This window comes from Pseudonaja textilis, chromosome 15 (assembly GCF_049901715.1).
Source record: "Pseudonaja textilis isolate UNSWEBS1 chromosome 15, rPseTex1.2, whole genome shotgun sequence".
Taxonomy (NCBI): domain Eukaryota; kingdom Metazoa; phylum Chordata; class Lepidosauria; order Squamata; family Elapidae; genus Pseudonaja; species Pseudonaja textilis.
Genome location: NC_142004.1, coordinates 4,127,878 through 4,154,099, shown reverse-complemented (window position 1 = coordinate 4,154,099; position 26,222 = coordinate 4,127,878). Strand labels below are relative to the sequence as shown.

General features: G+C 46.5%; 1 protein-coding gene across 4 annotated transcripts; it reads left to right on the top strand.

The window, feature by feature from the left end:
• The first annotated feature begins 1,493 nt into the window (after positions 1–1,493).
• SLC8B1 (solute carrier family 8 member B1) lies at positions 1,494–25,374 on the top strand. Of its 4 annotated transcripts, none has more exons than XM_087913239.1 (17): positions 1,494–1,862; positions 5,695–5,872; positions 6,684–7,051; positions 9,391–9,543; positions 10,192–10,244; positions 10,674–10,732; positions 11,937–12,041; positions 13,367–13,534; positions 14,206–14,313; positions 14,929–14,976; positions 15,926–16,056; positions 18,765–18,906; positions 19,577–19,698; positions 22,372–22,525; positions 22,662–22,742; positions 23,593–23,657; positions 24,783–25,374. In XM_087913239.1, the coding sequence occupies exons 3-17, from the start codon at positions 6,866–6,868 to the stop codon at positions 24,978–24,980; spliced, it is 1,773 nt and encodes a 590-aa protein (XP_087769365.1). In that variant the 5' UTR covers positions 1,494–1,862; positions 5,695–5,872; positions 6,684–6,865; the 3' UTR covers positions 24,981–25,374. The 4 variants fall into 4 exon arrangements, with proteins under 4 accessions (XP_087769365.1, XP_087769364.1, XP_087769366.1 ...); XM_087913238.1 differs by having other exon boundaries at positions 1,691–1,862; positions 6,461–7,051; XM_087913240.1 differs by having other exon boundaries at positions 1,691–1,862; positions 5,695–5,925; positions 6,686–7,051.
• Positions 25,375–26,222: the final 848 nt, after the last annotated feature.

Here is a 26,222-nt window from a genome sequence, read left to right as displayed (position 1 = left end):
AGCTCTTAAGGCTTTTATATCCCTGGCCAGGTAACATTGTGGTGTCTGCCCGAAGAGCTTTTATCCTAGAGAGAGAGAGAGAGAGAGAGAAGGACAGAGAGCAAAAAACAAAATACGGTGTTGGAAGGGACCTTGGAGGTCTTCTAGTCCAACCCGCCCCCTGCTTGAGCCATTCCAGACAAAGGGCTGTCCGGTCTCTTCTTCAAAACCTCCAGGGACGGAGCAGACAATTCTGGAGTCAAGAGGCTCCACTGGTTAACTGTTCTTCTCATGGTCTACATTCTAAGTTGGATCTGAGTCAGAAGGGACCTTGGAGGCTTTCTAGTCCAACCCCTGCTCAAGCAGGAAACATTTTTGACAAATGGTTGGTTGTCCAATCTCTTCCAGAAAACCTCCAATGATGGAGCCCCCTCAATGTCTGGAGGCAAGGTGAATTGTTTTTATTATCAGGAAATTTCTCCTTAGTTCTAGGTTGGATCTCTCTTTTTTTATCTCTCTTTTTATCATCCTCCAACCATCGCTTCTTCTTGCTTTGGAGAGTGACAGGCCCTCAAATATTGGAAGACTGTTATCATATCACCCCTAGCAGAGGTGGGTACTCAGCCAGTTCTGACCAGCTCCGGAAAACCGGTAGCGGAAATTTTGAGTAGTTTGGAGAAACGGCCAATGACGCCTCTTGACTGGCCCCGCCAACCCCATCTCTTCTCTGCCTCCCATTGAGTCCCAGCTGGGGAAAGGGGAAAAGAATAGAATAGAGGAGGGAATAGAATAAGAATAGAATAGAATAGAATAGAATAGAATAGAATAGAATAGAATAGAAAATATGTAATGGGATGAGATGGGAAGGGTTGGGAAGAGTTGGGTTGGGTTAGGTTGGGTTGGTGTTGGGATGGAATGGAATGGAATGGAATGGAATGGAATAGAATAGAATAGAAAATATGTAATGGGATGGGATGGGAAGGGTTGGGAAGAGTTGGGTTGGGTTAGGTTGGGTTGGTGTTGGGATGGAATGGAATAGAATAGAATAGAATAGAATAGAATAGAATAGAATAGAATAGAATAGAATAGAATAGAATAGTGGGATGGGATGGGCCATAAGGAGTGATAGAAGATTAATAGTAATAGTAGTGCAGACTTTGCAAATAATTGGACCATATGGAGGGAATTATTTATTTAGCAGAGGGTGGAAAAACCGTCCTTGTGTCTAGTTGCTCTGGTGTGCAGGGCTCTGTAGCCTCGTTTTGAGGGAAGGAGTTGAACCAGTTTGTGTCCAGGATGGGAGGGGTCTGTAAATCTGGATCTCATTTTTGTTTTTTGTGTTTTTGTTTTATTAAAAGCGTTTGGAAGAGGCGGGGGGACCTTCGAAGAGTCAAACCAGTTCATCGCCTCCTTCCCCCGACTTCGCTCGCCTGGCTGAACTCCTTCGCCTTATCTAGCCAGCCAGCCGGCGGCCCCCCCACCCCATCCCACCCCCCTTTTCCCTGGGATGACGCGAGGTCAGAGGGGGCTGCTGGCTTCGGCAATGGCAACCAGGCAGGGAAAGGGCCGTGAGAGAACCGGCCTTCCAGGAGCGCATCCCGGCTTGCAGCCTCTCTCTCGCAAAGCCAAAGGGAGGCGCGTGGGAGCCATCGCGTGTGCGTGGGAGCGGGGAAGCGAAGCGGGAGCTCCGAGCCTTTGCTCGTCAAAGCAGCCGCCGGGGCCTTGTCTCTTTAAGCCCGCAGCCGGGGCGGTGACGAGAAGGCGGGCTTGTGTGGGCTCGTCTGTCCCAGGCTCTAGAAAAGAGGAGCGGAGGGTGCAAGGTTCAAGTCCCAGGTGGCGCGAGGTTCCAGTTCGGCTGCTGCTGCTGCTGCTGCGCACGCCAGGTGAGTCGGGGCAGGTGCGGCTTGGCCGCCGGCAGGTATAAGAGAAGAAGGCGGAGGCGATTCCCCCCACCCTCCCCCCTGGATTGGGGCCTCCGGACCGGGAACGAAAGAAGGAAGAGAGAGAGAAAGAAAGAAAGAAAGAAAAGGGGAGGCTCCGCTGGAAGGAAAAAAAAAAAGGTTGTTTACAGGCTTCGCGTTCCCGGGTGGCGTGATGGGCCGATCGTGAGGACGGGGAACGCGTGTTGGGGGGGGTTGGGTTCCCCCCCTCGCGTGGAGGCTTCTCTGCGCGCTTTTCGGCGGAGGGCTGGAGGAGCGGAGTTCAAATCCCGACCGTACCCCAGGGCTACACGTGTCCTCCGACCTCACCCTGTCAAACCTGTATTTGGGAGGTCAGTGTCCTTTTAAGCCGAATTGGCAGGGCTCCCTTCCAAGCAAGGAGGTGGGTTGAATCCTGGTGGACCCGGTTCTTAGGCTGCCATAAACAGAAGGATAGAATCGAGATCAGGTAGTTAATACCCCTTGGTGATAAGGCCACGCTTGGAAATACTGCATCCAGTTTTGGTTGTTGCAATGTTAAAAAAAATGACGTGGAGACTCGAGAAAGAGTGCAGAGAAGAGCAACAAAGATGATTAGGGGACTGGAGGCTAAAACATATAAAGAAAGGTTGCAGGAACTGGGTATGTCTATTTTGATGAAAAGAAGGACCAGGAAAGACATGATAGCAGTCTTCCAATATCTCAGGGGCTGCCCCAAAGAAGAGGAAGCCAAGCTATTCCCCAAAGCACCTGAAGGCAGGACAAGAAGCAACGGATGGAAACTAACCAAGGAGAGAAGCAACCTAGAACTAAGGAGAAATTTTCTGACAGTGAGAACAATTCATCAGTGGAACAACTTGCCTCCAGAATAGAATGAAATGGAATGGAGTAGAATAGAATGGAATAAAAATAAGAATAGAATTGGATTCTTTATTGGCCAAGTGTGATTGGACACGCAAGGAATTTGTCTTTGGTGCAAATGCTCTTGGTGTACATAAAAGAAAAGATACATTTGTCAAGAGTCAAGAATCATCAGCTACAACACTTAATAATAGTCATAGAGTACAAATAAGCCATCAAATCATACTAGGAAACAGTCCGTATAAACCGTAAGGATACAAGCGACAAAGTCACAGTCATACAGTCCCAAGTGGGATGGGATGGGCCATAAGAAGTGATGAGAAGATTAATAGCAATAGTAGTGCAGACTTTGTAAACAGTTGGACAGTGTGGAGGGAAGTTGCAAACGCTCCAACCCTGGAAGTTTTTAAGAAGAGATTGGACGATCATTTGTCTGAAATGATCTAGGGTTTCCTGCTTCAGCAGCGGAGTTGGGCTTGAGACCGCTAAGATCCTTTCCAACTTTGTTATTCTATTCTAAATTTGCTGGATGACTTGGGGGCCAGGGCAACCTGTTGCTTGGCCTACCTTAAAGGTTGTGAGGATGAAACGAGAAAGTAGCTGACTAGGTGGAGCCCGAAGGACATGATCGAAGGTCTCGGGCATTCATGTCACCTTGGAATCCCTTAAACAGGTGAAGTATCCCCTCAGCCTAAGAATTCAGGTAGTCTTTGACTTACAATGGTTCGTTTAGGGACCCTTTGAAGTTCCAACGGTACTGAAAGAAAGGGACTTGTGACCATTTTTTTTCACTTATGACCGTTGCAGCATTTCCTGGGGTCATGTAATCAACATTCAGATGCTTGGCAACTGACTTGTATTTATGACGGTTGGGTTTTAGTGGGCAAATATTTGTTTTCTGTTTATATCTCCCCGTTCTTATTTTGTAAGCAACACAAAGTGGCGAACATACCTAATGCACTTTCCTCCTCCTAGTTTCCCTAACACTACCACAACAACCCTGTGAAGTGCTAAGGGCCCCCAAAGTCACCCAGCTGGCATTCATGCCTAGGACGGAACTAGAATCCACAGCCTCCTGGTTTTTAGACTGGGGTTTTTACTAGGAGAATAAACTGGCCTACTTTGTGTAAACTTACTTGTAAGAGTCCCTTTGGTCTAGTGGTTAGGCCACCAGGCTAGAAAGCAAGAGGTGTTGAGTTCAAGTCCTGCTTGAGCCATGAAAATCACCTGGTTGATGTTTGGCCAGTCCTCCTCTCTCAGCCCAATCCCCCCCCACAACAGGTTGTTATTATGGGGTATAAATAGGAGGAGGAAGGTATGTTGATATGTTCGCCACCCTTACTTGTAAAAATAATAAAGGCAGGTTATAAATAAATAAAGTCCACTGTATAAGCTTGGCATATATTTTGTGGATATATAAGCTCCCCTACTCAGAAAGTAACCCAACCCAGCCCCTACATACTTTAGCTGTCTTTAGCTGCCTTTAGACTTTGCTTCTTAATAGAATTATAGCCCCTGAATCGAATTCTAAACCCCTCTAGAGTCAATTAAACTAATGGCCCGCTTTGCATTTCATTTTTGCACTCTGCAAGTGTATTGGATAGTTTGTCATTGTCAGATTCCCCATGCCTTGGGCCCATGGAAGGACATTATTTAGGAATCAGAAAATTTCCACCAGCAGTCCCAGTGGTGGGAATGACCTGGGGTGGGATATAGATCGAAGCCCGACTGGATTCAATAGTTAGATCTCTGGATTCATGAGTAACCAGGCAAAAGATTCTGGATTCCCTTTGATTTAGAGCTTTTGAAAGCTGTTGCCTTTAAGAATTGTGTAAAAGGAAAAGAGGACGAGATAGATTTATGAATAAACTTCAGGGTAACTGATATGACACCTTTGTTGGCTGTTCCTGTTTTAAAACAGGAATTAACCAGGAAATATTGCTTGATTAATATCCAGAAAGCCAGAGAAACGTTCTCATTTCTTCTGAGGCTGTTATTCAGAACGTGTCTGGCTGGTTTAGCAAGCAGCTTGCAATAATGATTCACCTAAAAAAAAAAAAAAAATTATTGGGATCTTCCAAAGGAGGTGAAAGTGAAGAAATTCCTCGAGGCAATTTACTGTTTTTATATCAGCAAAACAAGGGCTGCGTTAAATAATTACTTGCAAGGTTGTTTTTCTTGCAACCCATTCCAGTTTGGTGCAGTTTTCTAACTAACAACAGACAGAAAATAGGCTCAGGATTTGCGGAATGTGGAAAAAGTTTTGCAGGTTTCAAGGAGAGACTCGTAATGTGGCAGACTAAAAAGGTAAAATTTTTCTCTGTCAGGGCATGGCGTTCATATTTTTGGGCCGAGGGAATCTGTGATCCTAAGACAATTCCCCTGGTCGCATGGCCAGTGTGGCTATATGCCAGAGGCTCATGGAATGCTATTACCTTCCCACTGAAGTGGTACCTATTTATCTACTCACAGTTGCATGCTTTTGAACTGCTAAGTGGGCAGGAGCTGAGCTGGAGCAAGTAACAGGAGCTCACCCCATTGTGTGGAGCTCGGGTCTCAAACCCGGTCTACCAGCCCTCCACCTGACAAGCCCAGCAGTCTTTAACCACTGAGCCATCATGCCTCGTGTAATGTTAGCAGCAGACTAAGGCCCGCCAATTTCATGCCTTCCGTATGTGTGAATGTTGGGACTACAACTCCCAGAATTCTTGTTGACTGAGCTGGTTGTGGTCCCAGGACACATGGCAAAAAGTTTGAGACTAAAGACTTGGCTAAGGAATTCTGGGAGTTGAAGTTGCCACTCTTAAACAATAACCCAAGGGCTCACAGGTTGTCTAGTATCAATCATACCTACTGCATATGGGAAGGAAAAATTTAATCCGCACCCACTCACCTTTTACTTTATAAGATTTTTTTACCCATTTTTTTTTTCCAGGGATATAGGAGCACCGGGGTGGCTGTGAGAGGCTCCAACAGATCTCCAGGAAAATCAGAGATCTCTGTCCAGAAAAATGCAGTGCTAGGAACCGCTAAGATCCCGTGCAAAACCTTCAAACTTACCAGGCCTCCGATCAAGGATCCACGATTGAAGAAGACAAAGGCCACTCAAAGGGGTGAGAAGGAACTTTCTAGAACAAATTTTACACCTCCGTTGCAATGTATATGGGTAGTCCTTCGCTTACACCCATCCGTTTAGTAACAGTGTGAATGTTGGCCCCGAACAACACTGGGAAAAGTGACTTATGTCTGTTTTCACACAACCAAGTCCCGTTGCCTTCTGAAAAAGCACCTTTGGGACAGTGGTGGGATTCCAAAAAATTTACTACCGGTTCTGTGGGCGTGGCTTAGTGGGCGTGGCAGGGGAAGGATACTGTAAAATCTCCATTCCCTCCCCACCCCACTCACCTGCTTTCCAGCTCCGTTCTCCTGTGCAGGGCAACCAAAGGAGACCCAGCCAATCAGCTGGGACTTGGGAGGTGGAGAATAGATGGGGGTGGGGCCAGTCAGAGGCGGGATTGGCCGGTTCTCCGAACTACCCAAAATTTCTGCTACCAGTCCTACAGAACCGGTCAGAACCTGCTGAATCCTCTGCTTGGGATAACCGTGACCTGGATTGACTGTGTATTTTTATTATTATATTTTAATCGATTGCATTTTCATGTCCTTTTTTTTTAATGGGTTGCCTTTTACGTTTCCACCAGCCTGAACTTCCTTTGGCTTCCACGATTAATCCAGGGAATGACTGGATTGTGGATGTTGTGGATGTTTTAACGCTGGAGGTTTTTAAGAAAAGATTGGACAACCGTCTGTCTGAAATGGTTTAGGGTTTCCTGCCAGAGCAGAGGGTTGGACTAGAAGACCTCCAAGGTCCCGTCCAACTCCGTTATTCTACATCCTGCTTGATTCTCTCTTTTCCTCCTACAGAGTGGGTGTCGTCGTAACTTCTTCCCCAACTTTCTGCTGAGTTCACTTCTCCATTTCCCTCAACGGCTGGAGTTTGCGAAACTGGCTGGTGGTTGGACTTTTTCCCGCTGCCGCCTCTTTTGATCTCGCCACGCCCGATGCCGTGATGTGCGATCCTGGCCCCTAGACGGCGGTCTCAAGGAATGATGAGGCAAATTTCTTGGCTGGGCCTTATGCAAACTCTCTGGGTCCTATGTGCGGCCTTCCTGCTGGTCGGGGGGACGGATGCGGTAGGGCCTTCCGCTGGACGATGGAACGCCAAGCTCCCAGCATCCTTCTCTGCAGATGGTCATGAGCGAATTTCTCGAACCCAGAGCTCAAACATGGACGTAAGTTAGAAATATTGCTTCTCTTCAGTGGTGGGATTCAAAAAAATTTTTTACTACCAGTTTGTGGGCGTGGCTTGGTGGGCGTGGTGTGGCGTGGTGGGCATGGCAGGGGAAGGATACTGCAAAATCCCCATTCCTTCCCCATTCCTGGGGGAAAAATGACTGCAAAATCCCCCTTCCCTCCCCATCCCACTAACCTGCTTTCCAGCTCCGTTCTCCTGTGCAGGGCAACCAAGGAAGACCCAGCTGATCAGCTGTGGGCGTGGCTTGGCGGGCGTGGCAGGGGAAGGATACTGCAAAATCCGCATTCCCTCCCCACTCCTGGGGGAAAAATGACTGCAAAATCCTCATTCCCTTCCCCACCCCACTAACCTGCTTTCCAGCTCCGTTCTCCTGTGCAGGGCAACCAAAGAAGACCCAGCCGATCAGCTGTGGGCGTGGCTTGGCGGGCGTGGCAGGGGAAGGATACTGCAAAATCCGCATTCCCTCCCCACTCCTGGGGGAAAAATGACTGCAAAATCCTCATTCCCTTCCCCATCCCACTAACCTGCTTTCCAGCTCCGTTCTCCTGTGCAGGGCAACCAAAGAAGACCCAGCCGATCAGCTGTGGGCGTGGCTTGGCGGGCGTGGCAGGGGAAGGATACTGCAAAATCCGCATTCCCTCCCCACTCCTGGGGGAAAAATATACTGCAAAATCCTCATTCCCTTCCCCATCCCACTAACCTGCTTTCCAGCTCCGTTCTCCTGTGCAGGGCAACCAAAGGAGACCCAGCCAATCAGCTGGGACTCAATGGGAGGCGGAGAAGAGATGGGGGCGGGGCAAGTCAGAGGTGGGATTGGCCAGTTCTCCGAACTACTCAAAATTTCCGCTACCGGTTCTGGAGAACGGGTCCGAACTGGCTGAATCCCACCTCTGGACCAAACCCTATGCCTCTTTACAAACTCCATGAGAAAGATTTGGAGTTGATCGTGTAGTTGTGGCCCCCCAGCCCTTTTCTAGAATATCCGGATGTGCCTCATAATTTATCGCCTTGATTTTCTCGACTGTAACCGGCTTGTTCCGGGATAATCAGGAAGGACTTCTTGGTCCTACAACTTGAATGGCGCTTAGAAGCTTCAGGTGGTGTAGAATCTAGTCCCCCGCTTCATAATAGGTGGCATGACCTATGTTGGAGATGCAACTACTAGTCTCTCTCCTGACCTCTTCTGGGAATCATTGGTGAGGAAGGATCCGCGTGCAGGAGAGGTCAGATGTGGGCCGGCTTTACCAGTTGACCGTTATCGATGGTCCTCACGGATCCTTCCTTTCACCTTCAGAGTGTTGAGAGAGAAGTGGTGCGGTGGCCTAGAGGTGACGCTCTCATCTCACACTCAGGAAGGAGCTGTGAGTTCGATCCTGGGTAGAGGCTCTCTCTCTCTCTCTCTCACTCACTCAGGAAGAAGCTGTGAGTTTGATCCTGGGTAGAGGCGCTCTCTCTCTCTCTCTCTCTCTCTCCCTCCCTCTCTCTCTCTCTCTCTCTCTCTCTCTCTCCACAATGAGAATATATCTGATGAACAAAACTCCACATTGGCAACAGGGAAGGGCATCCAGCCAGTAAACATTTGGCTGCTTTCAGTTGCCCAGACTCCGCCCCTCAAGGGATTATGGAGTCATGAAAAGAAGATGAGCCGAGGATTGAGAGACTGGCTGGGTTTCAAAAAAGACAAGGACCAGCAGAAGATCACATGCTTTTGACTCCTAACCTTGACTTCATTTTGCCAAGAACAAAATACTTTGTGTGTCACGGCTGACTACATATTAATAAAGGAGGGAGGGGTGTTTAAAAATGTAAACAATGGTGGCGCCACTCCTTAAACCTGGAAATAGAGTAGAGCCAACGATACTTGGCTCCATTTGTTGAGAAAATTATAATTTGAATAGAAGTCCAGTGTTTTGCAGTATTTGCAAAGCCGGAACCGAGAATTGCGTGCCCAAATTCCTAAGTTCTACTTTTCTATCCCTTAACCATCTCTCATTGCTCACCCCTTTGTAACCAATCAGGGTTAGACAAGATCCGTTTTCATAACGGTCAGTCCAAGTGTAGTTTGGTATGCAACCCTCTCCTTCTTCCGGCTGGGTGACCTTGAGGCAGCTTCTCGAGAAAGTTCAGTTTCTACTTTCTATTTCCCAAGTGTTCCTCCTTCATTCCTCCTGCTCACAGTTCATGGCAGCCTGTCACCGCATAACAGCGAAGCGCAAACAAGCGTAAGGCGGCAGCTGACAGGTTGTAACCAAGCTGCTCCCATGGAATCTCCCTTCGGTTAATCCTGCTTTCTTACTTTCTTGGTCTCCACTCCAGTGCAGAGAAGTGGGAAAACAGAATCAGTCGGACCGTTGTTCCTTCATCCGGCATAACCCGAACTGCAAGATGGACAGTGGCTTCCTCAACTACCTCAACGGAGTTTTCTGCATCTTCCCGGCGGCTCTGCAACCTTTGGCCATAACCCTCTATGTAAGAATCTCAGCGAGAAAGAAGACTTCTCCATTTATTTTTTCTCCTTGGATGGTTCTTTTTCCCCCCTCTCCTTCGAGATTTTTAAGAAGTTCCTGTTGCCCCCCCAAAATTGGGTACTTTTACCTGCCATGCAATGGATCATACCAGATAGCTGGAATTAGTGGTGGGATTCAAAAACGTTTTACTACCCGTTCAGTGGGTGTAACTTGGCGGGCACATTTTGTGTGTGTGTGCGCACACACTTTGCGTGCACGCGCACCAAATGTGCGCTATTTGCGAATTCATCCCCTTGGAAGCTAATGGCTATGTTATCTGATTTCCTCCACGGCTCTCCCTTGCAAGCGCTGATTGGGTTGCTTATCTAGCTTGCCACGCTTTTACAAGGTGTGAAATGCTCTTGGCTGAATGCCCAGAAGTTCAATTAAGCCTATTAAGAGCTTTCCCTTTCTGCGTGTCTTTCTGAGGTAATTGGGGGCTGTCCGAGCTCCACTAGCTAGGGGCTCTCCCGAGCCCCTGCGAGCCCCCAGCAGCCCACCCCTGGTCTCAAACCATCTGGGGCAGGTGACATACCTGGTTGGGAAGGTTGGATGCTGTTTTTCCACTTCCTGTTTTACAGCAAATGCCCTTGTCTTTGGTTTCTTGTAGGTCATTTGGCTTTTCTACCTCTTCGTTATCCTTGGGGTCACGGCTGAGAAATTGTGAGTGGTAAACGCAGAATCTAAATCCCACTTTCGGAGCCAAAGGCTTTCTTCAGATAGGACCTTCTGGCTCACAAACTGTTTTCTCCTCTCGTGTGCAAAAGATGGATTGGGGTTGAAGAATAGACACCGTGGCTGTATATCAGCCCTCAGATGGAGAGTCAATAGTCCCCAGGTCTGGAGGTGGCTGATGAGGAAGAGGAGGAACAACTGGGCCCAGTGTCTGACGTACGAATGCGCAGAAGGGAGAGGAGAGCAGTGGAAATCTATGGGCCGGTCCTTGGGATGGAAGAGCCAAGACCTCCGTTATTCTGTTATTAGTCTTGAACTGAGAAGTTACCTGCAGGAGACAAGGCAGGGAGGGACAGCGATGAGAAGGGAAGTAGCATTTCAGAAATGTTTAATCGTTCTCTTTCTTTCTCTTTCTAGCTTCTGCCCTAACTTATCGGCCATCTCCACCAAGCTGCGTCTGGCTCATAATGTGGCAGTATCCTTTCGTAGGGCCCCGCTCCATCCTGTCCTTTGGGGGGGAGTCACAAAGTGGGTGGTGAAAGAGAAGGTCCCAGAAGGACAAACCCATAAAATGGAGAAGGTGGACCAGGGAAGATAAGAGTTGGGTGGAGAATTTGGGTACAGTCAGAAAGGGTTGGTGAAAATGTTGCAGGCTTGAAATGGCAATGGAAACCACTTTGAATTAAATGATTGATGATGATGATGATAATGTTGAGTATCATCATCATCATCAGATGTTTGAGCAGACCCCAAAGGACAAATATCTTTCAAAAGAGGCTAGCTTTCTTTTCCTCCCAAGCAAACCATACGCCAATTCTGTGAGTGAAAACAGTCAGTGGAACCACTCGCCTTCGCAAGTTGTGGGTGCTCCAACACTGAAGGTTTTGAAGAAGAGTTTGGACAGCCATTTATCCATAGGATCGCCTGCTCTAGCAGGGGGTTGGACTAAAAGACACCCCCCCCCAAAAAAAAGTCCCTTCCAAATTGTTCTATACTAGCTGGATACCCGTGCTTCGCTACGAAACGATGTGATCGGGCTTAATTTTTTGTGGAGGAAAATAAGGGGAAAAAAAATCTTCCTCTGTTTACCAGCATCCATCGGTATTCATCTGGCTAGCATCCTGTCAGTGTGCGAGAGAGTTGACGGCTGTTTGGAAAGTGAAACAGTATTTGCTGTGTGAGCAAGAAGGAGAACAGCAAGGAGCCTGGGCGTGGCTTAGCTCAACTGTGCCGTACTAAAGCTGCTTGCTGCTGTGAAAACAAACTGAAACTCCTCTCCTCGGCTTGTGTTTTGCATTTGGAAGAGATTTCTTTTCAGGTGGGGAGGGAGAGTGGAACTCCTTAGCATCAGAGCGTGTTAATAATAATAATATAGGAAATACTAACGCTCTGGTGGTCATTTCGAAAAATTCTTTCTTAGTGAGCCCCTGGAGGCCAAGAGGAACATAGGTGCCAAATTTCAAGTTTAGCCTTTATGATTCTGGAGATTTTGTGATGATGCTTGAGTGGTCTTTCGCTTTTATATATAGAGAGTATAATAAGCTTTATGGCAAGTAATCAGCTCCCCGACTTTGCTGGCACTGAGGACGTCCAGGCCAGCAGAATCATGAAATGAAGCCCACTCCTGAACAGACCAGCAGTGGTCGTGGTGGCTCTTCTTTCCTTAGCCCTTCCTCCATGGTGTCACCTTTCTGGCTTTTGGAAACGGAGCACCTGATATCTTCAGCGCCGTGGTTGCGTTCTCTGATCCCCGGACGGCTGGGCTAGCCATCGGAGCTCTCTTTGGTAAGAATGACAAAGGGAATGGCTGGGTTTGTGTCCTGTCTCAAACCAAGGTGTGTTTGAACTCTTGTGTTGCGCACCAAGAATGGGGACCGGGCCTTTAAGCCAGAGTCAAGAAGATATATTGCTCAAGGCTGAGCCCAAGAATCTAGTCAACTGATTTCAATTGGTGGGAGATAAGAGTCCGTGAAATTCAAGAGGACTCGATTTAGACATTCTGTGGGAATGTAATGATTCTAGGCTGATGACTCACTTAATTCTGCCCCTCTAGCTCTGCTTGTTGTTCTATGCTATAGTTGATTAGATAACCAACTATAATTTAATTTATATAAGTTGATTGCAGGGAGTACGATTTCAGCAACAGAGTGGCCAATGTCTGGAACTCACTACCTGACTCTGTTGTCACCTGCTCAAATCCTCCACTCCTTTACCCTCAAATTAACCTCAATTGACCTCACCCCATTCCCAAGAGGTCTGTGAGGGGTGTGCATAAACGCACAATCGTGCTTACTGTCCCTGTCCTATTGTCCCCAATTATTCATACCTATTTCATGTATTTATACTTATGTTTATTCTTATTTCTATTATAAGCATTTGACAAATCAAATAAATAAATAAATAAGCTACCATTGACCTAGGTGCTCAGATTGGCAGGGTGCAAGCCTGCTTTCAATTCAGTATGCTATCAAGTAAGTATCTACGGAGCTTAATCTAATGCATGGCCAAAACTTTCCTTGCTGTATTCCCTTTGGGATAATCTTTATTGTCATTTTTTATTGTGAGCACACTGGCCCACATTAAAAATGAAATTCTGTTGCCTGCTCTCAAAAGAAAGTATAGATCTACCCATAGATATATATAACACACATATACACATGTTATATACATCTATCTATCTCAATTCTCTCTCTCCCTCTCTCTCTCTCTCTCTCTCACACACACACACACCTCTCTCTCTCTCTCCCTCCCTCCCTCCCTATCTATCATCTATCTAACAATTATCTGAGATCATTCTCCCATTCCTCCTTTAGACCCAGATTTCTCTTATCAGACCCTTGTCTCAGCTGAAGTTTTTCCTCCTGTCTCCCAAGGCCATTCTCACATCCCATCAGAGTATATATGGCTGAGAAAATGGAAGGAAGGAAGGAAGGAAAGAAGGAAGGAAGGAAGGAAGGAAGGAAGGAAAGAAAGAAAGAAAGAGAGAAAGAAAGAAAGAAAGAAAGAAAGAAAGAAAGAGAGAAAGAAAGAAAGAAAGAAAGAAAGAAAGAAAGAAAGAAAGAAAGAAAGAAAGACCCTCCACCCACCTTCTCTTTTTGTTTTTTTACTAGGTGCTGGCATCTTCGTCACCACGATAGTCGCTGGTGGCATCGCCCTTGTTAGGCCTTTCACTGCCGCTTCTCGTCCCTTCCTGCGGGATGCCATCTTCTACATGGTTGCAGTGTTCCTGACTTTTGTGGCTCTCTATTTTGAACAGGTCACCTTGGCCGAAGCTCTGAGTAGGTATTAGGAGGCAAAGGGTGGGGGGGGGGGCTTAAAAAAATTCTTGTTGGGAGGTAAGACAATCCCTCTTCAGGTTTACTTGATTTTGACCAACACGGATAGGTAAAATAAAGGTAAAGGTTCCCCTCGCACGTAATATGTGCTAGTTGTTTCCGGCTCTAGGAGGCGGTGCTCATCTCGGTTGCAAAGCCGAAGAGCCAGCCCTGTCCGAAGACGTCTCCGTGGTCATGTGGCCGGCAGGACTAAACACCTTTGAAGGCGCACGGAACGCTGTTACCTTCCCACCAAAGTGGCCCCTATTTTTCTACTTGCATTTTTACGTGCTTTCGAACTGCTAATTTGGCAGAAGCCAGGACAAGGAACGGGAGCTCACTCCGTGACGCGGCGCTAGGGATTCGAACTGCTAAACTGCCGACCTTTCTGATCGACAAGCTCAGCTTCTTAGCCCCGGAGCCACCACGTCCCTAGAATACTTAACCTCATACAATGCTTTTACTAGAGCTGGCTTCTTTTCTTACTATGGAAACTCATTAGGCAGGAGCTTTTTAATTTATTTGAAATTGATTTAATATATATGAAGTGGATTCATTAGCTTGTACGCTGAACCGGAGAAAGCCTGATGAGCAGAGAAGACAACGTCAACTGCTGCGATGTCTCTCATTCACAGGTTTCCTTGGACTTTACATCTTCTATGTCTTGACCGTGGTGGTTTCAACTTGGCTTCATAAGAGACAGCGCAGGGAAAGATCGGCCCCATCCAGCCATCCAGAACCAGGTGAGGGGTGGTCTATCTGTAGGCCAGAGATTGGGTGGACTCCAAGATGTTCAATAGTCCAGGCCCCATGAGCTCCAAACCAACATGATCAAAGATCAGGAAAGATGTCAGTTGGCTTCAGCTTCCTATCTCTTCTACAAGAAGGGTTTGTGTTTTGAATGGAGAAGGACAGGAATTTAGTTGGTGGCAACTACTGGTACAAAGTGACCTGCTAGGAAATAATTAGAGGACAATTATCTGAGATGAGTGTTGCAGTGACCTAGAGGAGGCTGTGAGTTCAATCCTATGTAGAGGCAGATATTTCTCTCTCTGGGCACGTTGAGAATATGTCCGCTGGAAAAAAAAAAACCTCTGCATTGGTGACAGGTAGGGCATCCGGCCAGTAAACACACAACTCTATTCAGTTGCCTAGACTCCACCCAGCAAGGGATTATGGGGTCATTAAAAGATGATGATGGATCTTGCCTATCTGAGATGCCAGAGCAAATCGTGCTAGGCAAACTTCGTTCAATATTCCATCATCTTGCTTTACATCGTCACCTGAAGCTCAAGATTTGCATTGTACGCATATGACAAACGTGTTTTCTCTCTCTCTCCTTCTCTCTCTCACTCCAGAGCTTTCAACGGATTCTGAAGAAGGTGACAATGCAAATGTGAATGGGGGTAAGGCATTCTCCATTTTCCAAGCACAAAGATGGCTTAGAATTGATGTTAGTTGTTTGTGAGGGCTACAATGCTCTTCCCTTACAAGATTCTCAAGCCGAAATGCTTTCAGCGAACAAAGTTGAGAGGTTTCCTTGTTTCCTGAGGATCTTCAGAAAGGAGGGAACAAAGTCCCTATTCTGGTTGAATTTTTCTGTTTGCCTGAAAATACGACCTGCCCTGAAAGCCAATTGATTTTTACACGTGTGCCCAATCCTAGCCCTAAAATAAGCCCTAATTAAGGCCCCGACCACGCCAGAGTGGACAGATAAAAATTAAGCTAGGGTGGAGCTGCCCTACTACTTACCTTTGAACCGTTGCAGCCAGGCTTAGCGCATCCCGACACCTGCCTTGCCGTCCCATTTCTTCTGCAAGGCTGACAAGGCCTCTGGAGCTGATAACAAAGCTCTGGATCGATCCTGAGTTATCGTCTGTTATTGGCTCTTCAAGAAAGCCTTGCCGGCCGCAGAAGAAGAAATTCCTGAATGCCTCTGACAGCACAAAGGAGGCCGGTGAGGGGGCGATGTGCGTAAAGTGACGTTAGTCAGCGGATGACATCCTCCGAAAATAAGACCTGGTGCCTTTCGTTGGTGGCAAAAATAAAAAAATGAAAAAATAAGACAGGGTCTTATTTTCGGGGAAACACAGTAGAAGCCCAGGAGCCTCTGAGGTCTAGCCCCCATCTTAGACACAAAGCCAGCTGGGTGACTTTGGATCCATCCTATACTCTCTCGACCCTAAAATGGAAATAACCAACCATTTCTATCCCGGCTTGGAAAAGTGCAGTAACAAATCTTGGCAATGGCCAAATGTTATGATTGACTTGAAGGCTCCAAGAAATGCAAGAGAGAATGAGACGTTTTGAGTCCTGACCGTCTTTTAGAGCTTCTTGTTTCTTTCGCTTGTACAGAGGAAGAATATCAACCGCTGTTGCCCGTGGAGGAGACGACGTTCCGCATTCTGACTCAGTCCATCAACCCTCTGGATTATAGGAAGTGGAGGAGGAAGCCTTGCTATTGGAAACTGCTCAAGGCGTGCAAGGTGAGAGCTACATCTTTCATATAATTATATATATTGAGATATATATGAATCTCTCTCTCTTTTTCTCTCTCTCTCTCTCTCCCTCCCTCCCTCCCTCCCTCTTCATACATAGCTCGATACCCGTGCTTCGCTACGAAACTATGTGATTGGGCTTAGTTTTGGGGGAGGAAAATAAGGGGGAAAAATTCTGCCTCTGCCTACCAGCATCCATCAATATTCATCTGGCCAGTGTCCTGTCAATGTGTGTGAGACTTGAGGGCTGTTTGGAAACTAAAACAGTATTTGCTGTGTGGGCAAGGAGACAGCAGGGAGCCTGGATGTGGCTTTGCTCCACTGTTCTGTACTAAAGCTGCTTGGTGCTGTGAAAATAAAATTGAAACCCCTCTCCTCTGCTTGTGTTTTGCATTTGGAAGAGATTTCTTTTCAGGTGGGCAGGGGGAGTCGAACTCCTTAGCATCAGAGCATGTTAATAATAATAATAATATAGGAAATACTAAGGCTATGATACTAAGTTCATTTTGAAAAATCCTTTCTTAGTGAGCCCCTAGAAGCCAAGAGGAACATAAATGCCAGATTTCAAGTTTGTAGGCTTTATGGTTTTGGAGATTTTGTGATGATGCGTGAGGAGTATTTCACTTATATATAGATAGATAAATAAAAAGAAACCTTGAATCTAAATGGTGCAGTGTCTCCTCAGGGGACATCTAAAAGCTTCTGGCCCTTCTAAACTGCATCGATCTTGTCCTTGTGCCGTATCCGTCATCGGATGTTGGCGATCCTGTTGACAATCCTATTTTTAGTTTGTAACCAGAAGGCCGCGTTCAAAGGGGTCAAGCTATTTTCTAAAGCGCCTGTAAGCCAGACAAGGAATAATGGATGGAAACTGAACAAGGAGAGATTCAACCTGGAAACAAGGAGGGATTTTCTGACAGGGAGAACAATCAACCCATGGAACAGAAGTTGCCCTCGGAAGTTCTGGGAGCTTCATCACTTGAGACTTTCAAGAAGAGTCAGGACTGCCATTTTTCAGAAATGTTGTAGGGTCTCCCGCTTGGGTGGCGGGTTGGACTAGATGACCTACAAGGTCTCTTCCAACTCTGATTATCTGTTAATTCTGGAGCGGACCGGAAGTCCCGTTCCCCCCACCATAGCCTCTCCTCCTAGCGCAGCGTCCTTTTTCCTAAAGCCCTATCAATTGTGGAGCCGACCGGCAATAGGGAGCTGCAGCAAGGGGGGGATGAAAGAGCCACATATGGCTCTGGAGCCACAGGTTGCCGACCCCTGGGATAGAACCTCCAAATTCCCCACCATGAAACTAAAGGAGAAATTTGTGTCTTTCTCCCTATCATTTCTTCCCATCAGTTTTCATTCCAGAACCAACATTATTTCTGCTGAGTGGACATTTAAGAGATAGGCTTTTAAAGGTCAGGGCTCTTCCCGTTGCATCTCTGCAAAGCACTAGACCGACAAGTTCTATTGTCCTTGAAGCCAAAAGAGCTCGTGACTTCTCTTTCTCTTCCTTCTAGAAGAAACACATGAGGAATACGGGGGAGGTTTGGGCGTTTGGGAGGTTTGCCCACAGACACACCGAACAGTCGTTCCACATTTGTTGATAATAAATAATGCAGTTCCTTTGGTTTCACATGTTCCTTGTGGTTTCCAAGGCGTAAAGTTACAGGCAGCGCCGTGCCCCCTTCGTATTTCTTGTGGCAATGATGCTGGTGACTCAGTCCGAGACATAAGGAACGGTGACCTTTCATAAGTGCCAGTTTGGTCTAGTGGTTAAGGCACCCCAGGCTAGAAAGCGAGAGACCGTGAGCTCGAATCCCACCTTGCTCTGTCGGTGACGTGGGGAGGGTTCTTAGTGGTCCCTGGATTAGGCTATTGTTTCATGTTTGATTGTCTTGAGTTGGGGATTCCTTGAGAAGCTGCTTGTATGTAAACAGAAGGTGAATTTCACTCCCTTCAGGCACTGATGACGTTACCTAATTTGGTAATGAAACGTCTGCAAAAAAAAACCAACCTCAGAGAGCACCAAGGACCCCACAGTCAGCGTTGTTCTCCTCCTCCTCCTCCTCCTCCTCCTCCTCTTTCCCTCCTCCTCTTTCCCTCCTCCTCATTCTCCCAACCCCCCTGCCTTCTAACACTGATGATGTTACCTAGCAGGATCATGAAACGTCTGTAAGAAAACAACCAACCTCAGAGAACACCAAGGACCCCACAGTCGTCGTCCTCCTCCTCCTCTTCCTCCTCTCTCTTTTCCTCCACTCCACAACCCCCATTTTTTTTCTAGCACTGGTGATGTTACCCAGTTTGGTAATGAAACGTCTGCAAGAAAACAGCCATGCTCAGAGTGTACCAAGAACCCCACAGTCCTCCTCCTCCTCTTTCTCCTTCTTCTTCTCCTCCTCCTCCTCCCCCTTTCCTTCTCCTTTCTCCAACCCCCATTTCCTTCTAGCACTGATGGTGTTACCTAGTTTGGTAATGATACGTCTGCAAAAAAACCAACCAGGCTCAGAGAGCACCAAGGACCCCTGAAAAGCTTCCAGGTTTTTTCTTCTTCTCACCAATAAGACCCTGTCTAACCAAGGGTTCAGGCACCAAGTTCAAAAACCAGGAGACCAGAAGTTCTAGTCCCTCTTTCTATAGAAGTGCAGGTACAATCTCTAGTCTGGGCAACTCGCTAATAGCTGCTTCTTTTCCTACAGCTTCCTGTCGAGCTGATCCTTTTACTGACCGTACCTATCGTTGACCCTGACCGGGACGATCAAAACTGGAAAAGGCCTCTGAATTGTCTGCATCTGATCACCGGCCCTCTCATCTGCATTCTCGCCCTGAAATCTGGAACCTGTAAGTTCTCACCTTTCCCTTCACCAATTGGGCTGTGTAATTTGGAAGGTGGCTAAAAGTGAGCAGGAGGAAGGACCTCTCTTGATCTCAAACACACACACACACACACGATGTATAAATCGTCTCCATTTCACTCTCCAGTACTCCCAGTTAGAAGGGGGGCGGCATTACAGGTGTGAGAACAGGAAAAGGAATTTGGAGCCAAGTTGGGGGAACGTATGAAAGAGCCACGAAGATGACACAGCCCAGAGACTGAAGGATGAGTAGGATGGGGGTGATGATGTAAAACAAGGGTCTTCAAACTTGGCCAAGTTTAAGACTCGTGGACTTTCAACTCCCAGAATTCCTGAGCTAACATGACTGGAGGAGGAATTCTGGGAGTGTGCAGTGCTCTATAGCTTCGTTTTGAGGGAAGGAGTTGAAACAATTTATGTCCAGGATGTGAAGGGATCTGTAGATATTTTCACACCCTCTTTGCGACTTGTGCAAGATACAGGCCCTCCATGGAAGGCAGGTCGGTAGCCACTGTTCTTTTCTGCAGCCCTAATTCTCCTCTCTGGAGTCTGTGTCTGTCTTGTTGGGTTGCAGAACCAAACCAGGCACGGATAGCGGTGCAGATGACAGACTCCATCATTCCTCTGACAGCCATCTTCCAATATCTGTGTTGCAGATGGTCTTTACAAGCTCCAGGGAGTCTTCCCAGTTTGGGGTCTCGTGGTCCTGGTGGGAGCTACTTTGGCGGCTATTCTCTTTTGCGTCACCAGGAATGAAGAACCGCCCAGGTGCCACTTTGTGAGTCTTGGGGGAAACTTGCGCTAGGACTTTAGATGCGGTTGGAATTGTGGAATCCAGTCTAGACATTCCCCACATTCGGCTTCTGAAATTGACAAACCCTTCCACGGCTGATGTAGTTAAGCAATCACACCTATGATTCCCACAAAGATGAAAGGCCAGGCCTAAGCTGACTGCAATAGAGGATGTGGAAAGGATGTGGAAAGTAGGTCTTAACCAATGACCGCTCCACCCTTTCCCAATGACAGCCTCCTCCAGATGTGTGGCACGTATCAAAAGTATAAAGAATGGAAACAGAAATGGAGAACTGGTGAACAAATGGCATAGATGTAGAATAACAGAGTTGGAAGGGACCTTGGAGGTCTTCTAGTCCAACCCCCTGCCTAGGCAGGAAACCCTACACTACTTCAAACCAATGGTTATCCAGCATCTTTTTAAAAACTTCCAGTGTTGGAGCATTTACAACTTCTGAAGGCGAGTTCTTCCACTGATTAATTGTTCTGACTGTCAGGAAATTTCTCCTTAGTTCTAAGTTGCTTCTCTCCTTGATTAGTTTCCACCCATTGCTTGGAATTTGAATTATTTGTCCAAGAGATTCGTCGTAGCCGAACTGGACTTCTTTTTATTTTCATGGAGGCTTTTAGTCTTGGAAGGGAGTTTTTGTGTAATAACAAAATATTTGCTTCATTTCTCTGGGGAGAAATGAAAAGTGAACGATTTGTATTTTGCCCACGTCAACGGCTACCTTTTTCAAGTTCCTTTTCTGGAGCTCCGTGCTAGGATGTGGAAAACACTTTGACTAGAGGTATCTCAGAGGCAAAGATCCCATTTTAAATGCAAAACGGGCACTTCTGAGCATTTGTTTTCCGCCCAAAACCGCTCTCTTTTGAATTTGGGATCCTTCTCTTCTGCTCGAAACACACAATTGTGTTTTGTTTTTTTTCCTGGATCCAAATGGGATATTTGGAATTTTGAAGCAGTTCAGACTGAAATTTTCTGTCCCCGGCAGTTCCTCTCTGATCTCATAGTTATGCTGCAGCCAACTTACCCACTCTCTTAAAAAATGTGAATGCAGCAATAGAAGGGATTGTGCAACCACCTGGATCTAATCCAAGATTCCCTAAGGGGATCTTTCTCAATCCAGTGACGTGGACTTCAGCTCCCAGAATCCTTAGCACGAGCCACACTTTGTCCATACATCTGGAGGGTGCTTAGGTTCAGAGAAGCTGTACGAAGCCATAATGTGTGTTTTAAAGTGTATTTATTGTCAGTTAGCATGATAAACCACTGCTTCCTGTTGGCCTGGATCTTTGCAGCTGTGGCTTAAAATGACGCATGTGTGAAGGGGCGAGAACATGATTTCTGGCGGTTTTTCTGTTGATTTTGTTTTTATGTCCTTCCCAGTCTCCAGAGGTTCAAGTGAAAACATGTTTCAGAGAGACTGAGCAGGAGCAAAAGGGAAGGGAAGGGAAGGGAAGGGAAGGGAAGGGAAGGGAAGGAAGGAAGGAAGGAAGGAAGGAAGGAAGGAAGGAAGGAAGGAAGGAAGGAAGGAAGGAAAGGTAGGGAAAGAAAGAAAGAAAAGAAAGGGAAAGAAGAATAACTTAGTTTGTGCTAATTGTTAAGGCATCAGGCTAAAAAGAAAGAGAGAGAGACAAGAAGGAAGGGAAAGAAAGAAAAGGAAGGGAGAGAAAAAAAGAGAAAGAAAAAAGAAACTAACTTAGTTTGTGCTAATGGTTAAGGAATCAGGCTAAAAAGAAACAAAGAGAGAGAGGAAGGGAAAGAAAGAAAGAAAGAGAGAAAGAAAGAAAGAGAGAAAGAAAGAAAGAGAGAGAGAGAGAAAGAAAGAGAGAGAGAGAGAGAAAGAAAGAAAAAGAAAGAAAGAAAGAAAGAAAGAAAGAAAGAAAGAAAGAAAGAAAGAAAGAAAGAAAGAAAGAAAGAAACTTAGTTTACTCTAATGGTTAAGACATCAGGCTAAAAACGGACAGACTTTGAGTTCTAATCTCACCTTGGACATGAAAGCCACCTCGGTCACTCTCAGCCCAACCCACCTCACAGGGTTGGTATTACAGGGAAAACAGGAGGAAGAAGGCGGACTAGGTGTGCTCGCCACCTTAAATTATTTTAAAAAATAAAGGTGGAAAAAAATTAGGGAAAGGGAAGGAAAGTAAGAAGCGGAAGAGATAAGAGAGAGGTGGAGATATAGTACATAGATGAAATATGGAAGACATAGAGGTAAAGAGAGAGAGAAAAGGGGAAGGGAAAGGAAAGGGGAGATGAGGGGAGGAGAGAGGAGAGGAAGGGAAAGGGAGGAAAGAAGGAAAGGGAGGAGGGAAGGGAAAGGAAGGAAAGGAAAGGGAAGGAAGAAAGATGAGAGAAAGAGGGAAGAGAAGGGAAGGGAAGGAAAAGAAAGGAAAGGAAAGGAAAGGAAAGGAAGAAGGGAAGGGAAGAGAAAGGAAGGGAAGGAAAGGAAGGAGGGAAGAGGAAAGAGGAAAGGAAAGGAAAGGAAAGGAAAGGAAAGGAAAGGAAAGGAAAAGTTTGAAAGGACTTTGCTGGGCTGCAAGACCGACCCCAGCTTATACCATAGGCCAGGCTAAAACAAAACCATGATTTAACGGGACGAGTGCATTCATTGCTCTCTCTTCCTACGCTCCTTGGGCTTCCCTCTGGCCACAGCTGTTTGCCTTCCTGGGCTTCTTTGTCAGTGCCATGTGGATCAATGCGGCGGCCACGGAAGTGGTGAACATCCTCCAGACCTTGGGTATCATCTTCCACCTGAGCAACACAGTCTTGGGCTTAACGCTGCTCGCCTGGGGAAACAGCATCGGGGGTAAGTCGAACAAGCCGGGGCATTTAATTTCGTGGCACGAGGTGGCAATAAACTGGCGATCAACTGAACTAAAGCAAACCTGTATCCAGGAAGTGAATGCTCTTATGCCGAGCTTGTCTTCTCTTTCTCCCAACAGACATGTTCTCCGACCTAACGATGGCACGACAAGGTTATCCCAGGATGGCTTTTTCAGCCTGTTTCGGGGGTATCATCTTCAGTATCCTTTTAGCGGAATTGGCAGGGCTCAATTCCAAGCAAGGAGGTCGGTGGAGTCCAGGGTGGGATTCAAATGTTTTTAACAACCGGTTCTGTGGGCGTGGCTTAGGTGGTGGGCGTGGCTTGGGGGTCATGTTATTGGCTGGGCGTGGCCAACTCAATATCACTCACATTGAGGCGCGCATCTCCTCGCCTGGCCTCTTGTGACTGGGGGATGCTGCAACAGTCATAAGTGTGAAAAATGGTCATGTCACTTTTTTCAGTTCCATTGTAGCTTTGAACGGTCACTCCACACAAGCAAAGTACCAGCAAAGGAGGGGAAAAAAACTCCAGAGAAGTTCCTGAGACAGGAAGTCTAATCCTGCCAAGAATGTAATAAGGGTTAACGGAGAGGCAGTTTCTGTAAGCAACACCAGAATGTTTCCTTCCTGCCTTCCTTACAGGATTAGCCCAGTAACTTCTTCTAACAACCGGTTCTCCCGACTGCTTAGAATGTTAACAACCGGTTCTAGCGGATAGGTGCGAACTGGTAGAATCCCACCCCTGGTTGAGTCCTAGTAGTAGGAGCCAGCTGTGTGCTGCAGCTGCCAAAAAAAGCCAACGCAGTTCTGGGCTGCAGGATAGAAGGATAGAACCAAGATCACCTGAAGTGTTAATACCACTTTATAAGGCCTTGGTAATAAGGCCACACTTGGAAATACTGCATCCAGTTTTGGTGGTCATGATATGACGAGTGAGACTCTGGAAAGAGTGCAGAGAAGAGCAATCAGCCGAATCAGCCTGTTCCAAACCTGGTTGTTGCACAGCCAGTAAAACTTGTGGAATCTTTTCTCCTGAACTCTCTCTCCCAGATATGCTTGTCGGCGTCGGGCTGGGCTGCCTTTTGCAAATGTCGAGCAACAAATGGGTAGTGAGGGTACGGAACATCTATATGTCATGCGATGTATTTTATTTCTTTGCTTCCTTTATTTCCTCTTGGCCCTTCCGGAGAGGGGAAAGCAGATGAGTGATATTTTTTTCCTGTCTAAATAGCGAACGGGGAATATTTCTGCAGCTGGAAGGCAGCTGGCTCTGAATTCAGGAAGTGCAAACTGAGATATGCCAAGAGGGGAGAATGTATGTAGCTCAGGGTTGAAATGAGAGGTCTTTGGTGCTCTCTCAGCTTGGCTTTTCTTGCAGACGTTTCATTACCATACTAGGTAACACCATCAGTGTTAGAAGGGAGTGGGGTTGGCGAGGAGGAGGAGGGAGGAGGAGGAGTTGGTGACTTTCCCTGCACACTTCAAAAGGGTCAAACTAGATGAAGCTTGAAACTTTTCCTCCATCCAAAGTATTTAGTAAAGCTGTATTACTATTCTTCTCATCTTTCCTATTACCTATCTCCTTTTCTACTTACGACTATAACTTTCTTGCTTGCATGTTTACAAATTATATTGATTTATTTAGTTTCCTAGTAGGATGTATCTTGATTGCTTATTTAGCATCCCATGACTATCGCTAAGTGTTGTATTTTACTATTTATGATAATTGTATTTTTATGATGACTGTATCTTTTATGTACAGTGAGAGCTTATGCACAAGTTCCTTGTGTGTCCAATCATACTTGGCCAATAAAGAATTCTCTTCTCTTCTCTTCTCTTCTCTTCTCTTCTCTTCCTTCCTTCCTTCCTTCCTTCCTTCCTTCCTTTCTTTCTTTCTTCCCTTCCCTTCCCTACCCTACCCTACTCTACTCTACTCTATTCCATATTCTCTTGTCTTTTCTCTTCTTCTCTTCTCTTCTATTAACTACTCTATTCCATCTTCTCTTCTCTTCTCTTCTCTTCTCTTCTCTTCTCTTCTCTTCTCTTCCTCTTCTCTTCTTTCTCCTCTCCTCTCCTCTCCTCTCCTCTCCTCTCCTCTCCTCATCTCTCCTCTTGCTGTTGCCTTCTCTTCACTTCCCTTCCTTTCCCTTCTATTCTGTTCCCTACTCTCCACTCCTCTTCTCTATTCCCTATTCTACTCTCCTCTATTCATTATTTGCTCTTTTTCTCTTTCTTTGCAGCTCGAGCCGGACGACCTCTTGGTATGGATTCTAGCAGGTGCCCTGGGCCTCAGCCTAGTCATTTCTTTCCTTTCAGTGCCCGCCCAGTGCTTCCATCTGGGCCCAATGTATGGCTATTGCCTCATAGCCTACTATGTGGTCTTTCTAACCATCGCGCTGCTAACTGAGTTTGGGGTGATCCGAATTTCCACCTTCTGAATGAAAGCGTCTCCTCCGAAGTTCTCACCCACATCTCCCAAAGTTGGACTTGCCCTCGACCCTGTGATTTACTTGAAGACGGTGCCTTTGGGGACAAAGACTTGCTGGCGATGTCTAAAATAGGACCCGGTACCCAGGTTGGATGCTGGTCATGGCGCAAAGGATGAACGGTGAAAACTGGACACCATGGCTGTGGCTGACATGCATCAACCCAGCTGTTCCACATCCTTTTGATGCGATTTGGGGATTTTAGAACCAAATCTAGGATTACAGGACATGTGGGACATTGTTTGTCCCAACGCCTCAACCCGCCACCCCCATCACCCCCAGCTTTTCCAAGGGAAACTCCTTGTTTAGATCGCAATTTTTTTTTAAAGGTATCCTTTTAAAGAAACGAGTTTTGTTAGAAGTTTTTTTTTTTTTTTTTTGGTTCCTGAATTGAAGCTTGAATATATCCCTCAGGTATGTACACAATTTTTCATCCGTTGTGACCTCTGTTTGGTAGCAGGGTGTCTCCGTGATTCATTCATTCATATATATATATATAGGTTTGAATCCCTAGCACCACGTCATGGAGTGAGCCCCTGTTTCATGTCCCAGCTTCTGCCAACCTAGCAGTTCGAAAGCACGTAAAAAAAAATACAAGTAGAAAAATAGGGGCCACTTTGGTGGGAAGGTAACAGCGCTCCGTGCGCCTTCGAAGGCATTTAGTCCTGCCGGCAACGTGACCATGGAGACGTCTTCGGACAGCGCTGGCTCTTCGGCTTTGCAACAGAGATGAGCACCGCCCCCTAGAGCCAGAAATGATTAGCACAGATGTGCAAGGGGAACTTTTACTTTTACCTATGTATATATAAAAGGGATAAGGCTTCAATCATGAGTTACGCCTGCCATCTTGACTTTTTTGCCCCTTTCCTGCTTTTGACTGTTAAAAGAGTTTTATCCAGAGAAAAAGAACCGCAGAAGAAAACTCCCTTGCTCATGACTGGAATCTGAATATCGACTTTTAGCTACAAATGGCCTTATCCGTTCCTAAGAGAGGCCTACTGTAGATTTGCTGCTGAATTAATACATAGCAAAACCGTGACAGGAAAGGACAGTGGAATAATTGACAGCTGCCTGTGAAAAAGAGATAACCTGGGTGTGTTCACTAGCAAGCTTCTTCACCTTATTGGGTTGACTTACTTCCAAAGTTTATATGGCTCCACAGACTTGCAAATCAGCTAAACAGATTGGGTTTCT

What these genes read in the sequence shown, in the direction of transcription:
- SLC8B1 (XM_087913239.1), top strand. Translation starts at nt 6,866, where the DNA reads ATGATGAGGCAAATTTCTTGGCTGGGCCTTATGCAAACTCTCTGGGTC. An exon ending in CAATGCAAATGTGAATGGGG is followed by an intron (nt 14,977 to 15,925) that starts GTAAGGCATTCT and finishes TCGCTTGTACAG; the next exon opens with AGGAAGAATATCAACCGCTG. An exon ending in GCAACAAATGGGTAGTGAGG is followed by an intron (nt 23,658 to 24,782) that starts GTACGGAACATC and finishes CTTTCTTTGCAG; the next exon opens with CTCGAGCCGGACGACCTCTT.